General features: G+C 37.6%; 1 protein-coding gene and 1 long non-coding RNA gene across 2 annotated transcripts in view; both read right to left on the reverse strand.

The window, feature by feature from the left end:
• Positions 1-2,475, reverse strand: part of LOC121370474 — a 5,456-nt gene extending 2,981 nt beyond the window's left edge. The window contains exons 1-2 of the long non-coding RNA XR_005957688.1: positions 2,326-2,475; positions 906-1,077 (exon numbers count right to left, since the gene is read on the reverse strand). This is a non-coding gene — a long non-coding RNA (uncharacterized LOC121370474). The remainder of the gene's footprint in view (positions 1-905; positions 1,078-2,325) is intronic.
• Positions 2,476-12,781: 10,306 nt separating this feature from the next.
• The window catches only part of LOC121372036 (SWI/SNF-related matrix-associated actin-dependent regulator of chromatin subfamily A containing DEAD/H box 1-like), a 34,891-nt gene continuing 28,804 nt past the window's right edge, over positions 12,782-18,868 (reverse strand). The window contains exons 18-21 of the mRNA XM_041498279.1: positions 17,615-17,733; positions 17,141-17,323; positions 14,761-14,870; positions 12,782-13,540 (exon numbers count right to left, since the gene is read on the reverse strand). Coding sequence (XP_041354213.1) covers positions 13,455-13,540; positions 14,761-14,870; positions 17,141-17,323; positions 17,615-17,733 — 498 coding nt within the window. The 3' untranslated portion in view covers positions 12,782-13,454. The remainder of the gene's footprint in view (positions 13,541-14,760; positions 14,871-17,140; positions 17,324-17,614; positions 17,734-18,868) is intronic.

Genomic DNA, 18,868 nt, shown 5'->3' on the forward strand with positions numbered 1-18,868 from the left:
TACAACTCAGTCGACACTTATTCTGTACAACTCAGTCGGCACTTATTCTGTACAACTCAGTCGACAGCTCAGTCAACACTTATTCTGTACAACTCAATCAACACTTATTCTGTACAACTCAGTCGACACTTATTCTGTACAACTCAGTCGACACTTATTCTGTACAACTCAGTCGAAACTTATTCTGTACAACTCAATCAACACTTATTCTGTACAACTCAATCAACACTTATTCTGTACAACTCAGTCAACACTTATTCTGTACAACTCAATCAACACTTATTCTGTACAACTCAGTCGACACTTATTCTGTACAACTCAGTCGACACTTATTCTGTACAACTCAGTCGAAACTTATTCTGTACAACTCAATCAACACTTATTCTGTATAACTCAATCAACACTTATTCTGTACAACTCAGTCAACACTTATTCTGTACAACTCAATCAACACATATTCTTTACAACTTAACCAGCGAAACCACTACAAACAAGACAGTTCGTCACAACTCGATCAGCACTTTTTCATTACAACTCAACCAGGTCTGGTGGTTATAAACCTTTTAGAGTCTAGACTCGAAGCTCTAGTAGAAATTGACACACTAGTGGCATGACAATGCCATACAAATTGTATGCGTGTGACGTTAGTAAAGATAAAGTCTGGACTAAAAGTTTTATTAGCACGGGTCCTGATTCTCTCAGATATGATATCTGAAATCCACAGTCAACGAAACCAACTCAAACACCACTCATTGTTTACAACCCAAACAACACTAATTGTTTACAACTCAAACAACACTAATTCTTGACAACTCAGTCAGATACTTCCAGATATCTGAAATTAAATTATTAGTCAGCAAAATCAACGCAAAAAAACACACAAAAAAAACCCTAACACTGTATACCTCGCTTTCCTCCCAACATTGCAGCTTGTGCTTGTTTCCTTGCAATAAACCTTTGAGCTGCAAGTTTCAATATCATATCAACTGCTCTCCTCCGATAGTAATATAACCTGGAGTGTGACTCGTGGATCACTGCAGACACCACCATAAACACTAGCAGGCATGTAAAGCGCATCTGCAGAAAGAGAAATGAAAGGAATGCTTGTTTAACGATACCCATTCTGTAAACATAAATTATGACATTTGGTCAAAAGAGCGAGACGAAGAAACTGCTGTTGTTATCTAATCGCCACCTAATCCTACCTAATAGCACCAAGAGAGCCTTTAATTTATACTGCACGTCCCCGAGTCAGGACAGCACATACTACAGCCTTTGAGGTACCAATAATTATGCAGGGGTTCTAGAACATTGTTTTAAATCGCCATGGGGCCAGTGGCGTTGAAAATGCACTGGCCGTGCTTAAAACGTTACCTTCTGCTCAGTTAAACCTGGTAGGTACTGAGTTCGCAGGCTCAGTAGAGAGGGATAAGGTGACCAACTTCTTTCTAACTTAGCAGTAATAACTAGCCATTTCATTTCAACTTATGTTCGTGCTTATATCTAATTAAGGTTCAAGCACGCTGTCCTGGGTACACACACACACACACACACACACACACACACACACACACACACACCTCAGCTATCTGGGCTGTCTGTCCGGGACAGTGAGTTACGTTATTAGTGGTTAGTGAGAGAGAAGAGTGTGTAGTGGTCTTTTACACCTACCCATCGAGTCATTACGACTCGCTCTGGATGGGAGCCGGTACCGGGCTGCGAACTCTGTACCTACCAGCCTTATATTCGATGGCACAACACCACCGAGGCCGGTAATAACTAGCCAGTTAGCCTGTCCTGGAGAGACAACCCAGATATATCTGAGATGTTTGCTTTAAGGACAGCCAGCGTAGTTATAATCGCGAAAACCAAGGTAAAATGAACTGAAACGAATAGATCGCCTAAAAATTACTTTAACGATATTAAAGGGACAAACCCTAGTTGTTAAACACTGCAGCATATTGTTTACTATTAGAGCCGTTTATGATCACTGAAATCAAACATTACTTATATATTTTATTGTTTAGATTATCCATTTCCGTAGAACCGAAGTGTTTCTGGTCATCCTGTTTTTTCTAATACCACAAAATGCATTTATCATTTTTTTTTTTAAAACGCACGTAGGTCCGAGAAGTAGCGTTTATTGATTCAAGTTCTAGTTTATTTGTTAAGGATATTTCCCTGTTTTAACGTCACAGACTCTTCTTTTAATCCGTTGTAACTTTATCCAAGTGTGTTACAGGTTTGTGGATTAACTAAACTTAGTGTCTATTTTTACGAGTTGAAATTAGAGTTTGCACCTTTAAGTATAAGTTCAGATCTTACCTTTTTGTAATGGCTGGATCCTCGTAACAAATAATGATATAACCTGTGATGACATCGGCGACTTTATACTGCATTTGTGACAGCAGTTATACAGTTTCTATTACTCTGCTTTGACGTGTTAAAAATGGTATCTGTTGTTATCAATAAATATTGCGTAAATCTATAAACAATTAATTATTATGCACATCCTGTTAAGACAAGCTGTTGTTGACACTTTCGACTTCAAATGCAAATGCAGGATTGTTCTAAGGAGAGGGTTCCACGTTTTAAAAGAGCATCCGACATTTCAAGCAAAACATTTATAATAAAAGTTCAAACTTCACATTTCCTTTGTCCGTGGAACCTGTACAACTCCAAGGGGGATAAGTAGTCGGGTTAGCGTATAAAATGTGGAGATTTTAAAGTATCACAATTGGTTTAAGAACACCTCGGTACATTTATAAACTACGGTCATTCGGTGTCTAACGTAGTATGATTTTTAACATTTGGTAGAGGGAAAGAGAATGAACGAATGAATGAATGAATGAATGAATGAATGAATGTTTAACGACACCCCAGCACGAAGGGAAAGAGAAGAGAGGAAATCCGTTTACGCAATGTTGTGTGCTCCAACTGATTAAGCAGCAATGATTCTTTTATATGCACTTTCCCATAGTCCGGACAATACAAACCACGGCTGTTGGTGTATCAGTCGTGGGGACTGGTGTGGACCGGGGAGGGGGTGGGGGACCGAGTCCATAGAGAGCAATTCATTATGCGATCCATTGCAGAGTGTAATGTTAGACACACATTGATGACATCGGCTAACAAACCACAAGTAGAAACTTATTTATAAACTAGTTTTGTTGTTTGTTTGTTTCTTTTGTTTAACGACACCACTGGAGCACATTGACTAATTAATCATCGGTTATTGGATGTCAAATATTTGGTAATTTCGACTGGTAGCCATCAGAGGAAACCCGCTACATTTTTTCCCAATGCAGAAAGGGGTCTTTTATATGCACTTTCCCACTGACAGGAAAACACATACCACGGCCTTTGTCCAATTGTGGTGGACTGGCCGGAACGAGAAAACATCCACTCAGCTGAATGCATCCTGCGACGCAAGCATCTCAAACGAGCACTCAACCGACTGAGCTAAATCCCCCCCCCCCCCCCCCCCCCATCCCCCCACCCCCCAAACTAGTTATGTTCCACAAAGACAGCTGGGGCGGGACGTAGTCTCGTGGTACAATGCTCGGTTGATGCGCGGTCGGTCTGGGGGATCGATCTCCGTCGGTGAACTCATTAGGTTATATCTCGTTCCAGCCAGTGCTTCACGACTGGTATATCAAAGGCTGTGGTATGTGCTATCCTGTCTGTGGGTTGGTGCATATAAAAGACCCCTTGCTACTAATGGTTTCCTCTAGTAAGACTGCCAGAATTACAAAACGTTTTACATCCAATAGCTGATGATTCATAAATCAACGTGCTCTGGTGGTGTCGTTAAACAAAACAAACTAAATTTAAACATGTATGAGGCGTCCCTGGCTGCCAGGTTCCAATAGGCCAGCGTATTCTCAAATTACAGAAAACCTGTTTGAAGATCATTGAGGAGTACGCCACGAAATCATATCTTGGTAACGGCCCTGCATTTATACATTATATCATAGTGTCAAAAGCTCCAGGAGTGCCGTCTGGTTTTGTCAGTAGTTTACGGGGTTTTTTTTGTATTATATATATAATGAATGTGAATTTATCTGTAATATGACAGGAGTGTTAAAATTAATTATGGTGTTCTGTCTAAAGCAAGCTGTTACAGACCATTGACATCAATAGCACCTTACCGGCCTCGGTGGCGTCGTGGTTAGGTCATCGGTATACAGGCTGGTAGGTACTGGGTTCGGATCCCAGTCGAGGCATGGGATTTGTAATCCAGATACTGACTCCAAACCCTGAGTGAGTGCTCCGCAAGGCTCAGTGGGTAGATGTAAACCACTTGCACCGACCAGTGATCCATAACTAGTTCAACAAAGGCCATGGTTTGTGCTATCCTACCTGTGGGAAGCCCAAATAAAATATCCCTTGCTGCTAATCGGAAAGAGTAGCCCATGTAGTGGCGACAGCGGGTTTCCTCTCAAAATCTGTGTGGTCCTTAACCATATGTCTGACGCCATATAACCGTAAATAAAATGTGTTGAGTGCGTCGTTAAATAAAATATTTCTTTCTTTTTTCATTAGCACCTTGGGCGGTACGAATCCTAGTGGTAAAGCGCTCGCTTGATGCACGGTCGGTTTTGGATCGATCCCCGTCAGTGAACCCATTGGGCTATTTCTGGTTCCAGCCAGTGCACCACGACTGGTACATCAAAGGCCGTGGTATGTGCTATCCTGTCTATGAGCTGGTGCATATAAAATATCCCTTGCTGCTAATCGAAAAGAGTAGCCCATGAAGTGGCGACAGTACGTTTCCTATCTCATTATTTGAGCGGTCCTTAACCATGACCGACACATACAACCGTAAATAAAATGTGTTGAGTGTGTCGTTAAATAAAACATTCCTTCCTTCCATCATTAGCACCTCATCAAACTCGTCTTCGCTCTCCACGAGCCATATTTTTTGTACATAATAAAATGGCGTCCTTGATTTTATTATTTAACGTACATAATTACTTTATTTTTATTTGCACATAATGTGGTTTTAAAAAACAAAACAACGTATATGCAATACGTATACATATGGCGTATAGAAATACACACACGTATACGCGAATGTATTCGCCGGTGAAAACGAGGAGTCACATCCGGTTAGAGGGTAAAACAAACGGTGAAATGTAATGCAAAACATGTATCCACAGGCAGGCGGAAGCAAAGAGACATGGGGGTGGGGTGGTGGAGGGTCTCGATCTCAGTTGGCCCTCCGTCTCGTACGCTCATGAGCAAAACCTCAAATTCGGGCAAACATTATAGATATTCGGGGAAAATGTGCTAACCTTATTGCAGGGCGCACATGATTAAGTCGGAGTATGCTAACCCGAGACCTTTTTATAATGTATTTTCATCATTCAACCTTCAAAATTAAGTGTAGGTCCTAATCCATGTAAAAATGCGTAGTGATTGGCTTGCAACCCTATACAGCTGTTTGGTAGTAATGATAATATGAATAAATGTTGTTATCCACATTCGGGCATTTCCGTTTAATTCGGGCAAAAGCCAGTCTAACCCCTATCCCCACCCCACCTACAAAACTGGGAGCCCGTACGCCTATGTTTGTAGTAGTTATATACTGAATAGTAGTACCTTGGTTGTTTTTTGTTTTTGTTTTTGTTTGTTTGTTGTTGTTTTTTGTTTGTTTTTTAATATAAAATTATTTAGATATGGCTCCATATCGTACTCAATTTCACGAATACGGTGAAAACCAGTGTTAAAGTTTAGTTTATTATATTATATGCTGCCAATGCTTATATATTGACAGATTAAACCGGCTCTGGCATTGTTATTTAGGAAGTAACCCAATGTGTCAGCACATTCATATATGGTCATAGTACTGCATGCATTCAGTAAGGTTCGATTTTTTAGTTTTGCGGCTCGACAGTAACTGGGAGATCGACTGCTTTATGTCGAATTATAATTTATTCGGTTTAACCGGAGTTGAAATCAGGCTAGAGCAAAACGAAAAGAAAGAAAAAAAGCTTGTTGATCACAAGTGGAAAGGCAATAAACGTAACTGTTCAGGTAATATACATCATTTTTGTAAAGTTGAAATACGGTATACATATTTAAAAAATAATTATAGTATACATATACTGTATTTATGTTAAACAGCGATTCAACAAATCCTGGCTAGTGAATTGTTTATCTGGGCTAGTGGAAATGATCAACTACATGCATATTACTTATACACAGGTCTAGTGACTTTGTCAAACATTTCTCAAATAAGGGGCGGGACGTAGCCCAGTGGTAAAGCGCTCGCTTGATGCGCGGTCGGTTTGGGATCGATCTCCGTCGATGGGCCTATTAGGTATATCAAAGGCCGTGGTATGTACTACCCTGACTGTGGGATGGTGCATATGAAAGATCCCTTGCTGCTAATCGGAAAGAGTAGCCCATGAAGTGGCGACAGCGGTTTTCCTCTCTCAATATCTGTGTGGTCCTTAACCATATATCTGACGCCATATAACTGTAAATGAAATGTGTTGAGAGTGTCGTTAGATAAAACATTTCCTTCCTTCCTTCCTTCCCAGTGGTGTCGTTAAAGAAAACAAACAAAATTGTCGAAAACTTATTTCTTTCTTTATACCACTGCCTCTTTCTTTTTACTCCTTTGATTCCCCCCCCCCCCCCCCTCCCCCTTTAGATGTGGGCTTAGTCTGACCACTTCGGAGAGCCTTCAGTAGTTACTTCTGGCATTGTTAAAGAGTTACTTGTAACCACCTACTAAGTAACTATACTCCAGTACTACCGGCGGTCATCATTTAGTACCGTGGGTCAGACCAGCTTTATTAGCGGCGGAGGACGAGGATGCCAGGTGGGTGCAGGGAAGTACACAGAGATTGCACCCGTGGAGGAAGTTGAGACAGGTAGGCTGTTATTTCTAGTTAGTATGTCATCAATGTTGTTTACTTATTTATTTATTATCTTTTAATTATCTACATTGAATCAATGTTTCACTAATTAAATGTTTGGCCTATCATATCTCTAAATAGGGTCCGTTTAAAGTTCACAGCCCTACCCACTTGACATATTGTCCCTAGTGGTAGTGTTTTCGTAAGGTGTAGTTTGTAGAACACATTTCTGTGCTCCACATATGGTATACCAAAAAACCCTTGGTTTTGTGCTGTCCTGCCAATATGAAAGTGTACATACAATGACCCCATGATGCGTGTAGTGGGTTTTGTGGGCCAAATATTTATTTTGTTTGTTTTAACGACACCACTAGAGCACAATGATTAATTAATAATCGGCAATTGGATGTCAAACATTTGATAATTTTCACATATAGTCTAAGAGTGGAAACCTACATTTTTCCATTAATAGCATGGGATCTTTTATATGCATCATCCAACAAAACAGGATAGAACATAGCACAGCCTTTGATATACCAGTTGTCGTGCAACGAAAAATAGAACATAGCACAGCCTTTGATATACCAGTTGTCGTGCAACGAAAAATAGAACATAGCACAGCCTTTGATATACCAGTTGTCGTGCAACGAAAAATAGAACATAGCACAGCCTTTGATATACCAGTTGTCGTGCAACGAAAAATAGAACATAGCACAGCCTTTGATATACCAGTTGTCGTGCAACGAAAAATAGAACATAGCACAGCCTTTGATATACCAGTTGTCGTGCAACGAAAAATAGAACATAGCACAGCCTTTGATATACCAGTTGTCGTGCAACGAAAAATAGAACATAGCACAGCCTTTGATATACCAGTTGTCGTGCAACGAAAAATAGAACATAGCACAGCCTTTGATACACCAGTTGTCGTGCAACGAAAAATAGAACATAGCACAGCCTTTGATACACCAGTTGTCGTGCAACGAAAAATAGAACATAGCACAGCCTTTGATATACCAGTTGTCGTGCAACGAAAAATAGAACATAGCACAGCCTTTGATATACCAGTTGTCGTGCAACGAAAAATAGAACATAGCACAGCCTTTGATATACCAGTTGTCGTGCAACGAAAAATAGAACATAGCACAGCCTTTGATATACCAGTTGTCGTGCAACGAAAAATAGAACATAGCACAGCCTTTGATATACCAGTTGTCGTGCAACGAAAAATAGAACATAGCACAGCCTTTGATACACCAGTTGTCGTGCAACGAAAAATAGAACATAGCACAGCCTTTGATACACCAGTTGTCGTGCAACGAAAAATAGAACATAGCACAGCCTTTGATATACCAGTTGTCGTGCAACGAAAAATAGAACATAGCACAGCCTTTGATATACCAGTTGTCGTGCAACGAAAAATAGAACATAGCACAGCCTTTGATATACCAGTTGTCGTGCAACGAAAAATAGAACATAGCACAGCCTTTGATATACCAGTTGTCGTGCAACGAAAAATAGCTCAATGGGCCCACAGATGGGGCCCCAAATATTTAAGTCAAAATTAAAAGTCCAAACAAACCCATCATAAAATATTTTTTATTTCATGAACAGTGGTGGTCCTGCAACACAAATGGTCTTGCCCAACATGCTGGATTGCATCCAGAAGCTCTAGTAAACATCATTAAGATCATAATGAATCTTCGTTTCAAACAAGTGACATATTCTAGGAAATACCTTTGGATTTCAGAGCCCCTGCTTATAAAACTTTTAGTGTCCAGACTGAATGTCTAACAACGTGACACGCATGCAGTTTGTATGGCGTTGTCATGACATTAGTGTCTCAGACTCTAAAAGTTTTATAAGCACCAGGTCCAGGTACAATGAAGGCAGTATAAACATGCAATGATTAAAAGAAATGTTAACAAAATGTTTACATATAGTACACACAGACAAAAATGTTTACACAACCACAGACCAAACTGTTTACATTTCCAAAGACAGAAATGTTTACATACATGTACCAAGAACTCGAAATAGCAGTGAAAAGCTGTTAATTTTCACACCTAGTAGGCAAAATAGAAATTCACCGGCTAAACCAACTTAAAAAATTGCTGGCCATTTTTCAAAATACCGACTGTATGAACAGTTATCTTATCTACTATTTAGATTGCAGGTCATTTTTCTAAATACTGACTGTATGAACAGTTATCTGTTATTAAGCTCGTTAATTATATATTTTTTATCAAAATAATTTAGGTCCGAAATTTTCACACACTGTACAAAATCCCTCCCATCAACCCAGGCTGTATTATTTTCAGCTGGCCTATTTTTTTTCTCAGCAGTACACATTTTAATTGGTTTGTTATTTTATTCCCCTGAGGAAGGTTTAAAGTTTTTAAATGAAATGTTGGGAGTTTTAAGATAGTCAAACTAATTTAATATATTATTATTATTATTTATTTTTTTTTTTAAATAACAGGACATATTTTACTTCCTATATTGAGCCCTGCGTTTTTCGACTGAAACATTTACATATCCAGACATAAAACATTTACATATCCAGACATAAAACATTTACATATCCAGACATAAAACATTTACATATCCAGACATAAAATACTTACATAGCCACACACAGAAATGTTAGCATTTTTACAGAAAGAAGTAGCTTACATACATGTACATGATTTGTATACTTACATCATAATAAGTTACACATGTTTAAACAGTATCAATGTTAATTACAATTGTTTTCCCCCACTTTTGGAAGAGCGTGTACCTGTACCTTTTTGTTTCACATACAAATAATTTTGAGCTAGAAACATCAACATGATCAGAAATACATTGGATTTACAATCATTCATAACTGAAGCAAAATGTTGTAAGTAATGTATATTTCAATTCAACTTATTTTCGTGTTTATATCCAATTAAGGTTCAAGCACGCTGTCCTGGGCACACACCTCAGCTATCTGTCCAGGACAGTGGGTTAGTTGTTAGTTGGTTAGTGGTAGTGAGAGAGAACAGGGTGTAGTGGCCTTACACCTACCCACTGAGCACTTAAGAACTCACTCTTGGTTGGAGGGGTTGGAGCCAGTACTGGGTGTGCACCCTGTACCTACCAACCTGTAGTCGGATGGCTTAACCACTGCGCCACCAAGGCCGGTTAGTAATGTATAAAGTTAAAGTTTGGTTTAACACTACCATTATAGCAAACTGATTAATGAATCATTGGTAATTCATGTATAGTTTAACACTTAAAACAGACGTAAATACTGAAAAATATTCCACACTGCCTAATAACTAGGGTCAGCGGATTTAACAAACTGGATATGTGTATTATAAATAACTTAGAGTACACAATTTACAATTAAAATTTAAAACTTTGCTAAAAATCCTGTGATCAATGAAAAGTCAACAAACCTGGACAAACTTACTTATTATCCATTCATTAGTGTACCAGACACAGGTTTAATTTATCAGCCAGTTAAGATCACAAATGGTTCAAAACATTAACTTATGAAAAATATGGGGATGGGGGAAGAGGAATAACATCCATACTGATATTATACTTACAAAAATACAGTAACAGAGTTCTAATAAATAAAAAAAACCCACAAGAGACATATCAGCTCACAGGGCCCCGCTATTTAATATTCAATTTTGTCAGTAGTAGATAATTAATTTGTAAATACCACCAAATGTTAAACTTTAAAAATGTAATAAAAATTGAAAACCTCCAAAGTATCTCTCCATTAGTTTGAGAAGACTACCCCCACAGAATCACAGAAACAAATTTTTGATCTATTCAATCAAAGCTCTAGAAAAGATAGACTTTTAAAATTTCAATATTAAATTTCCATTTAAATTTTTTTTTTTTTTAAATTATTCAGGATTTCCAAAATATCTCTCTATTAGTTTGTAAAAACTTCCCCTGGAAAAATTTACAATAATTTTTTTTTTTTTAATTTAATAAAATAAAATAAAAATTCCAAAATATATATCTACTAGTTCATGAAGACTGCCCCAGAGAATCAAAGTACCAAGTTTCAGAACTATTGTATAAAAACTCTAGAAGATAAGAATTTTAAATTACGAAGTTAAATTTCTATTTACATCTAATTTTCTTTTAATTTAACAAAAATTCTAAAATAATACACTTCCACAATATCTCTCTATTAGTTTGTGCAGTCTTCCCCTCAGAATACTTATACCAAGATTCAGAACTATCTGATCAAAACGCTAGAAGATAGACTTTTAAATCTTTAATGTTAACTTTCTATTTAAAATTTTTTAATTTAATAAAAATTCACAAATTCAAAATTCCCAAAACCTTTCTCTACTATTCGTGTGTGAAGACTGCCCCAGAGAATAATACCTAGTTTTAGAACAATTCAATCAAAACTCTAGAAGATAGACTTTCAAATTTCCAATTTAAATTGATAAAACATTTAATAAAAATTCACAATTTTCTAAATATCTCTCTATTAGTTTGTGCAGGGTGTCCCAGAGGATCACTGTGCCAAGTTTCAGCACAATTCAATCAAAATTGTAAAACAAGATTGACTTGAAAGGAAAAGTTGACGGATGGACTGACAAATAGCCATCCGAAAAATTGGCATCAGATAAGCTCTGCTGACAATAGTCAGCGCAGAGGTAAAAAAATAAAAAATAAATAAAAAAAGAAAGAGAAAGAGAAAAGTTAGTTAATAAAGTCATGGATTTCATACTACGAACCTCGCCAATATGCACAGAGTTAAAGTTTAAGCTTGTTTTGCTTAACGACACCACTACAACACATTAATTTATTCAGCATCGGCTATTGGATGTCAAACATTTGGTAATGCTGACAGTCTTAAAAGGAACCCAAAACAGTTTTATATTAGTAGCAAGTCATCTTTTATATGCACCATTTCACAGACAGGATAGTACATACCACAGCCTTTGGTATACCAGTAGTGGTGCATTGGCTGGAACTGTAAATTGCTGAACATGCATTGTGATGCACATATATACATGTAACTCAGTGGCGGATTCAGAAAATCCATTTAGAGGGGGCCCCCAATGATATGAGGTGGAATGCCAAGGGAACTTTGGGGGAGGTTTGGAAGGGGATTATAAAAAAAATGAAAATTAATATATAATAAACATATAACTGTTGCCAAATTTAGGGTGGGCAGGCTCCTGGGACCGCTAGATCCACCTCTACAACACTAAACAATGTTTTAATGGTCTGGAACTTTCAGCTTGTAAGAAAATGAGCGAAACATAAAAATCTAACTAACACTGAAACTGAACTCAAACTCAAAAGTCGATGTAGAAATAATACATATATCTTGCCTTTTGACTTTGCCAAGGCGAGACAATTACCACAGTTAACCACATTTAAAAACATGTCTGCTATTCTTTCAGCATGTAGCACTTTGATTCCGGTTTCAATTTTTTTTTAAATTACAGCACGCAAAACTGATACGTGCGTGCACTAATCTACATCAATTTCACAGGAATGATCAGTTTGATTAAACTAACAGTTTGTTCCCCATGCCTGTAATCGAACAATTATACGTGCAATTCACACAGAAAAATAACACATTATATCAGATAAATAGTACTTGACATACAACACAAGTCAAAAAAACAAGTCTGACACATTCGAGTGTTTCAGTTTGATCAGAATAATTCCAGGGCTTCTAGAATTTTTATAAAATCCACTAGCCATGGGATCAGTTATTTTAAAAATTTACTAGCCACGATTAAAAATGCACTAGCCCTACTTTACTTTAATTTAATACAATTTTACTAAATAATAGTAATAATCAGATATGTCGCCTAAAGATAGAGATAGAACTTAAAAACACTAACATTGTGGGGTTGGGGTGGGGGCAGGATATTAATATTTACAAAATAGACTGCAATGTTTTACCTTTTTCTTTTTTTTTCACTAGCTGTCGGGCATGGCAATAGTAGTTATTTACTAGCCCGACATTGAATATCACTAGCCATGGGAGTGGGGCTACCATAATCTAGAAGCCCTGGAATATAACAGTGTGTTTGTTGCACATTCCCAACAGCAAAATGTACATGTTGGCCACTTTGTGACACTTTGAATCTCTGAGAATTGAATAATTTGTCAAAACCATTTATACGTTATGACAAAATATATATTTTAGTAACCCTTTTTTTTTTTTTTTTTTAATGTAACCTATTTCAATGCTGTCCTAAACTTAATATGTGAATGGAAAATGGGTTAGGCAAAACTGGAGAAAACTTTAGGTGTTTTCTCTTTTATAGATGCATCCTCAACTTGTACGAGCAATGGGTGAACAAAATAATTGTCCGTGCAATTCCCAGAGGTTTGCACTCGGTAGTGTGTCAAATATTCAGTTCATTACAAGATCACTTGAAATCTCCCAAGACTGTAGGCACTGCTATGTAATCCTTCGATTTCCTCCTTCAACCCATCACATTAAATCTTTACGAAGTTGATCTGTCCTTGACACGACCGTGACCAAGTTTTACACAAGTAGTCACGACACAGATCACCAGACACTTCAGAGTTTGTTTTTCTAAACAAAAACTTTCATCAAGATTGTGTCGCATTTGTTTTGATCTTGCCAAACGCCTCTTTTAACAATGTTAGAACATCACTGGGGGTTTCGGCATCATTAACTGGAAAGAAAACAACAACACACCTTGTGAAACATTCATACACAAGCAAAACAACAAGGTGACTATGGAAATAAATAAAAAAAGATAGAAATATTTGTTTAGCAAAATTTAAACTATGGCTATTTGGTGTCTTAACAATTATATTAACAATTGATCATAGAGCGAAAGGGTGGAAGCCCAATGCTGCCATATGGGCTACTCTTACCGAAAACACCAGCAAGGATCATTTATATGCACTTTCTCATAGTCAGAACAGTACATACCATGACCTTTGATATCACTGGTTGGGATGGAGATTAAACCTGAGTCTATCATGGGTGATTGATCCTGCAACCCACTGAACCTCACAATGTCACCTACAACTCACTACACCCCACACAAGAACAATAACACTGCAATCTACTGACTATCGTCCTTGGTGGTGAGTAGTACACATAACCCTGCACTCAAGAGGGTTTGATCCTACAACTCACTACACCTCAGACAAGAACAATAACACTGCAATCTACTGATCATCGTCCTTGGTGGTGAGTAGTACACATAACCCTGCACTCAGAGGGTTTGATCCTACAACTCACTACACCTCAGACAAGAACACTGCTATCTACTGACCATCATCCTTGGTGGTGAGTGGTACATATAACCCTGCACTAAGAGGGTTTGATCCTAAAACTCACTACACCTCAGACAAGAACACTGCAATCTACTGACCATCATTCTTGGTGGTGAGTGGTACACATAACCCTGCTCTAAGAGGGTTTGATCCTACAACTCACTACACCTAAGACAAGAACACTGCAATCTACTGACCATCATCCTTGGTGGTGAGTAGTACACATAACCCTGCACTCAGAGGGTTTGATCCTACAACTCACTACACCTCAGACAAGAACACTGCAATCTACTGACCATCATCCTTGGTGGTGAGTGGTACACATAACCCTGCACTAAGAGGGTTTGATCCTACAACTCACTGCACCTAAGACAAGAACACTGCAATCTACTGCCATCATCCTTGGTGGTGAGTAGTACACATAACCCTGCACTCAGAGGGTTTGATCCTACAACTCGCTACACCCCAGACAAGAACTATAACACTGCAATTTTGTATTGACCATCATCCTTGGTGGTGAGTAGTACACATAACCCTGCACTAAGAGGGTTTGATCCTACAACTCACTACACCCCAGACAAGAACTATAACACTGCAATCTACTGACCATCATCCTTGGTGGTGACGTCCTTCTCCAGCTTCAGCTTCTCCATCGCACACCTGTGCATCGCCTCCTCCACCGTTTCCTTGGTTACAAAGCGGATCACCGACACCTGTCTGAAGTATGGCAAGAGAAATGTTAATCATACATACTGATACACTTGCAAAAAGGTGTACAGGTTTTTGGCCAGTGAATCTAACAGTAACATGTAAAATAAATACCAAAAAAAAACGTTTAATAAAAAAACAAGGAAGAATATTTGTAACATTTGTTCTAGAATGAGAGTGGAAAAACCACAGCTGCCACAAAGACTACTCAAAGTAAAAAGCAGGAAGGGATAAGACAGCACATATCATGGCTTTTGATATACCAATTATCGGTTCTATGATCACTTTGGCAAAGAGCTAAATATTAATGTTAGACAGAACATATGTTTTGACCACAGATATCCTAGTAAAGAATGTTCAGGTCTGTTTATCAACACACCGAAACACATTTCATAGTTTGCACGTGCATCACGCAGTTTCCCCGTACACGTGCATGTGGTATCATTCTCGATTTTGACAATTTCCAGGAAGGTCCATTAATCACTGTGGAACATTATTTCTGTCAATCTTTTTCATTCTGTTGATTATACAGTTGTTATTGTTTGGTTTCAGTCTTTGTTTGAATTTGTGATTTACTGATAAAAAAACGTCAACTTTCAAATTTCACTACTGACCCCAATTGTCCTTCAAGATCTTTGGTGGTCATAAAACCTACTGTAATACTGAACTACCGGTTGTAATGTTTGCCCAAGTAATTCACTATTATCATATAACCATTCTCCACAGCTAATATATCTTACAATTTTGGCAATTGCAAATTCTTACTAGAGTTCCCCTACTTTTTTTGAAGAGTACATTGTGGTTTCAAATTTTGAAAAACAATAGAAAATTATTGCATTAGAAACAAATCTGACATTATTCAGTGGCCATGAAAAATGGCAAATAAAATGAGTGAAATCCCCCTCCAAAAAGAAAAAAGGCACAAAAAAAGAAGACAAACAACAAACAAACTAACTGTTTTGTTTCCAAAATACATGTACTTCATATTAAAGATGTTTTTAGTGAGTCTGTATAAGCAGTTAACCTTCTATTACACATTAATTTAATTTTTAATAAATCCAAATGAAACTTTTAAATAAATGTGGACCAAACATATATATGCCTTAAAGGAGGGGACTATTAAGGCATTTGGCCTGGTATGCATATTCAACGATATATAATGCACATTATTGCTTAATATCAACAAGTATAATCGTATAGTTAATTAATAAAACAGTTAAATGTGACGGCTATTATATATAACGGGCGCAGCCATTTTGTACCATCCCAGTGAACACGCCCTCTGGCGAGCTAGTGGTTACGTAATACCTAACGTGTCACGTCAGGAATTAGTCTTCGAACTGAAGAAACAAAACATACCTGATTTTTGCAGAGCATCACAATGTTCTGTAATAATAGCCATCCCAGTAATCCAACAACAATTATATATAATTTTTCAATACAAAATAAACCACCATAGTCAAAGTGTTGATATAACTGTATTATGTTTTGTACATAAATTAACCCATGTACTGAAATAATAATCGGAATGTTTTCTTGGTTAATTGGTCTTTTCTTTCCATGGCCTGTACCTGTGATTCCTGATTGGCAGGTGTATATTTAGACAGTCGCCCAGACACTGTGTCTAGACACACTAAAAAGACATGCCTCTTTTATTAAGATCACAAGGTATTGTCTGATAGCGGTGCGGACGCCCCTCAAATCGGAATGGTCATTATCACTTTATTACTGTAAGTAATTCTGTAAAACCCTTGATTAAGTAGACTTTCCCCATCTAAAATCACAAAACTGACCAATTACGTCGTCCCCCCCCCCCCCCCCCCCCCCAAAAGTGTCACATGGATATCGTGAGTGGTCGTTTTTGCTCGAATGTACCCTACCAATAGGCCTAATAATAGTTTATTATACTATCAAGTCATTTATGTTGTTTTACAAGTCAGGCTGATGAAAGCGAAGTACCTTGTCGTAAATTAGAGCGTTTGTTTACACTATACATAGAGGAGATGGACAGAGCTGACGTCACTTCTTCCCAAGCTATACCACCAGATGCCACAAAAACTAAACAAAATGGCTGCCCCCAGTTAGCAGGAATAATCATGTTTTTTATTAACTCTACAATTACGTGTTTTTCATTTGTTAAAGTGTCAGTACGTGTTGGTGGTCCAGGTATGCATCTTTCCAACACATAAGGCTCTTGTTTGAGTTGACCCTACCTTTAAAAGGAATATAATTTTACTCTGACGCCCCATTCCCCATGAACTGTTTTCCCATGATGGTACCTGGTCTGGCCGAGTCTGTGACACCGGTCCTCCGCCTGTTTGTCGTTGTACGGATTGAAGTCGATGTCATGCAGGATCACCACGTTGGCTGCCGTCAGGTTGATTCCCAAACCTCCGGCGCGAGTCGACAACAGAAAGATGAACAGGTCAGGGTCACTGTTGTAGTCGTCAATCAACTGGAGTCTGTGAACATAACAATTTATTACACACCTATTCAGTCTTACTATAGTGATAAAGACAATATTCAAACTGTGTGATAAATTTAGCTTTTATCGCACATATGTGCAATCTGGGCCGTAATTTGTTAATGGGAAATTCCCTTTTATTTTTACTGTATTAGCGACTTTTTATTACTGACGTCTTGATTTACAAAATATGTCACATCGTATTTGAGCTTTCTGATTCATTCCAGGCAATCTTCCACACTGCAGACAAGCAAGCAAACTCCACTGAACTACACATGTACATCCATACCTTTCATTGACAGGTGTGGAACCATCGAGTCGAAGATAGCGGTGAGATCGGTCTTTAAGATACAGCTCCAAAATATCCAACATCATCGTGAACTGGCTAAACAGGAGAACTCGGTCGCCCTGAAAACAGAGGTCACCAAATTCAATGTCTTCTAGTCAAAAAATTAATTAAAAAGTGCTCATCAGGATATTAATTCTTAAAAGGACATTCCTGAGTTTGCTGCAATTTTTAAGACATTATCGACTAATAGAGACTTTTTAACAATTGTAATTACATATCAAATATATTTTTTCTGCATAAAATGTTAGTGGCTGTATATTAAACGTGTTTCTGATCATTCTAATATTTGTACTAGGTTAAATTTCATTTTATTTCCTAAAATCCTGTTTGTGCTGCTTACAAATATTAAGACAACCAGAAACTCATACAGACACTGATATTCTAGACAAGAAAATATATTTAATATGTAAGTTTAATCGTACAAATATTTTATTAGTCAGAAACATCTTACAATGCAGCAAACTCAGGAATGTCCCTTTAAGAACTTTTCTTGGCAAGTTTATATTCAAATATACAGGCAAAACTCAATTTTAATTCATAGTTTAGTGGTTAAACCCTGCTATGCAAAAATTTTTTAAATAATGTATATAATCTCTTTACGTTACAGTTCTTGGAAGGTTGTTGTATATTAAATATTCATGAAGAAACCAGAATTTATTGCTGTGGGATTGCAAGGTAATACCAGAAGTATTTTGTTTAATGACAAATATCATAGTTTTTGTTACACATTTTCAAAAACAAGATACGTTCTAGACAAAACATATTAACTAAAATGAAAGACTGTGTGGCCTAAAACCAACCAGTCTCTTATTAGTTACCAAACAAGTATCAAAAGAATGTGTGTGCCAAGTGAAAAGAAATACTGCAAAAAATATTAAATGAATTTTAGGATCAACTATAACAGATAGCGACAAATTATTCATTAAGAAAGCATTGATATGTTCAGGAGAGTGGGCACTTGTGAACAATGACTGGTACCACTGTCTCTTATCTCATCAAATCATTTATCATTAGGCACAAAAATCAGTCTAATGAGCAACTGCGATCACTTGACATCTTTAACGTGCCTGATAAGCAGTTGCACCCATCTTCACACTCTAGCGTACACACCACACAAATGGACTGCGCACAAGTTTCTTAAGTTACAAGACCCTCTACTAATCATGGTACATAAATCTGTTACATTACACTGGT

The sequence above is a fragment of the Gigantopelta aegis genome, chromosome 4, assembly GCF_016097555.1.
Source record: "Gigantopelta aegis isolate Gae_Host chromosome 4, Gae_host_genome, whole genome shotgun sequence".
Classification (NCBI taxonomy): Eukaryota; Metazoa; Mollusca; class Gastropoda; order Neomphalida; family Peltospiridae; genus Gigantopelta; species Gigantopelta aegis.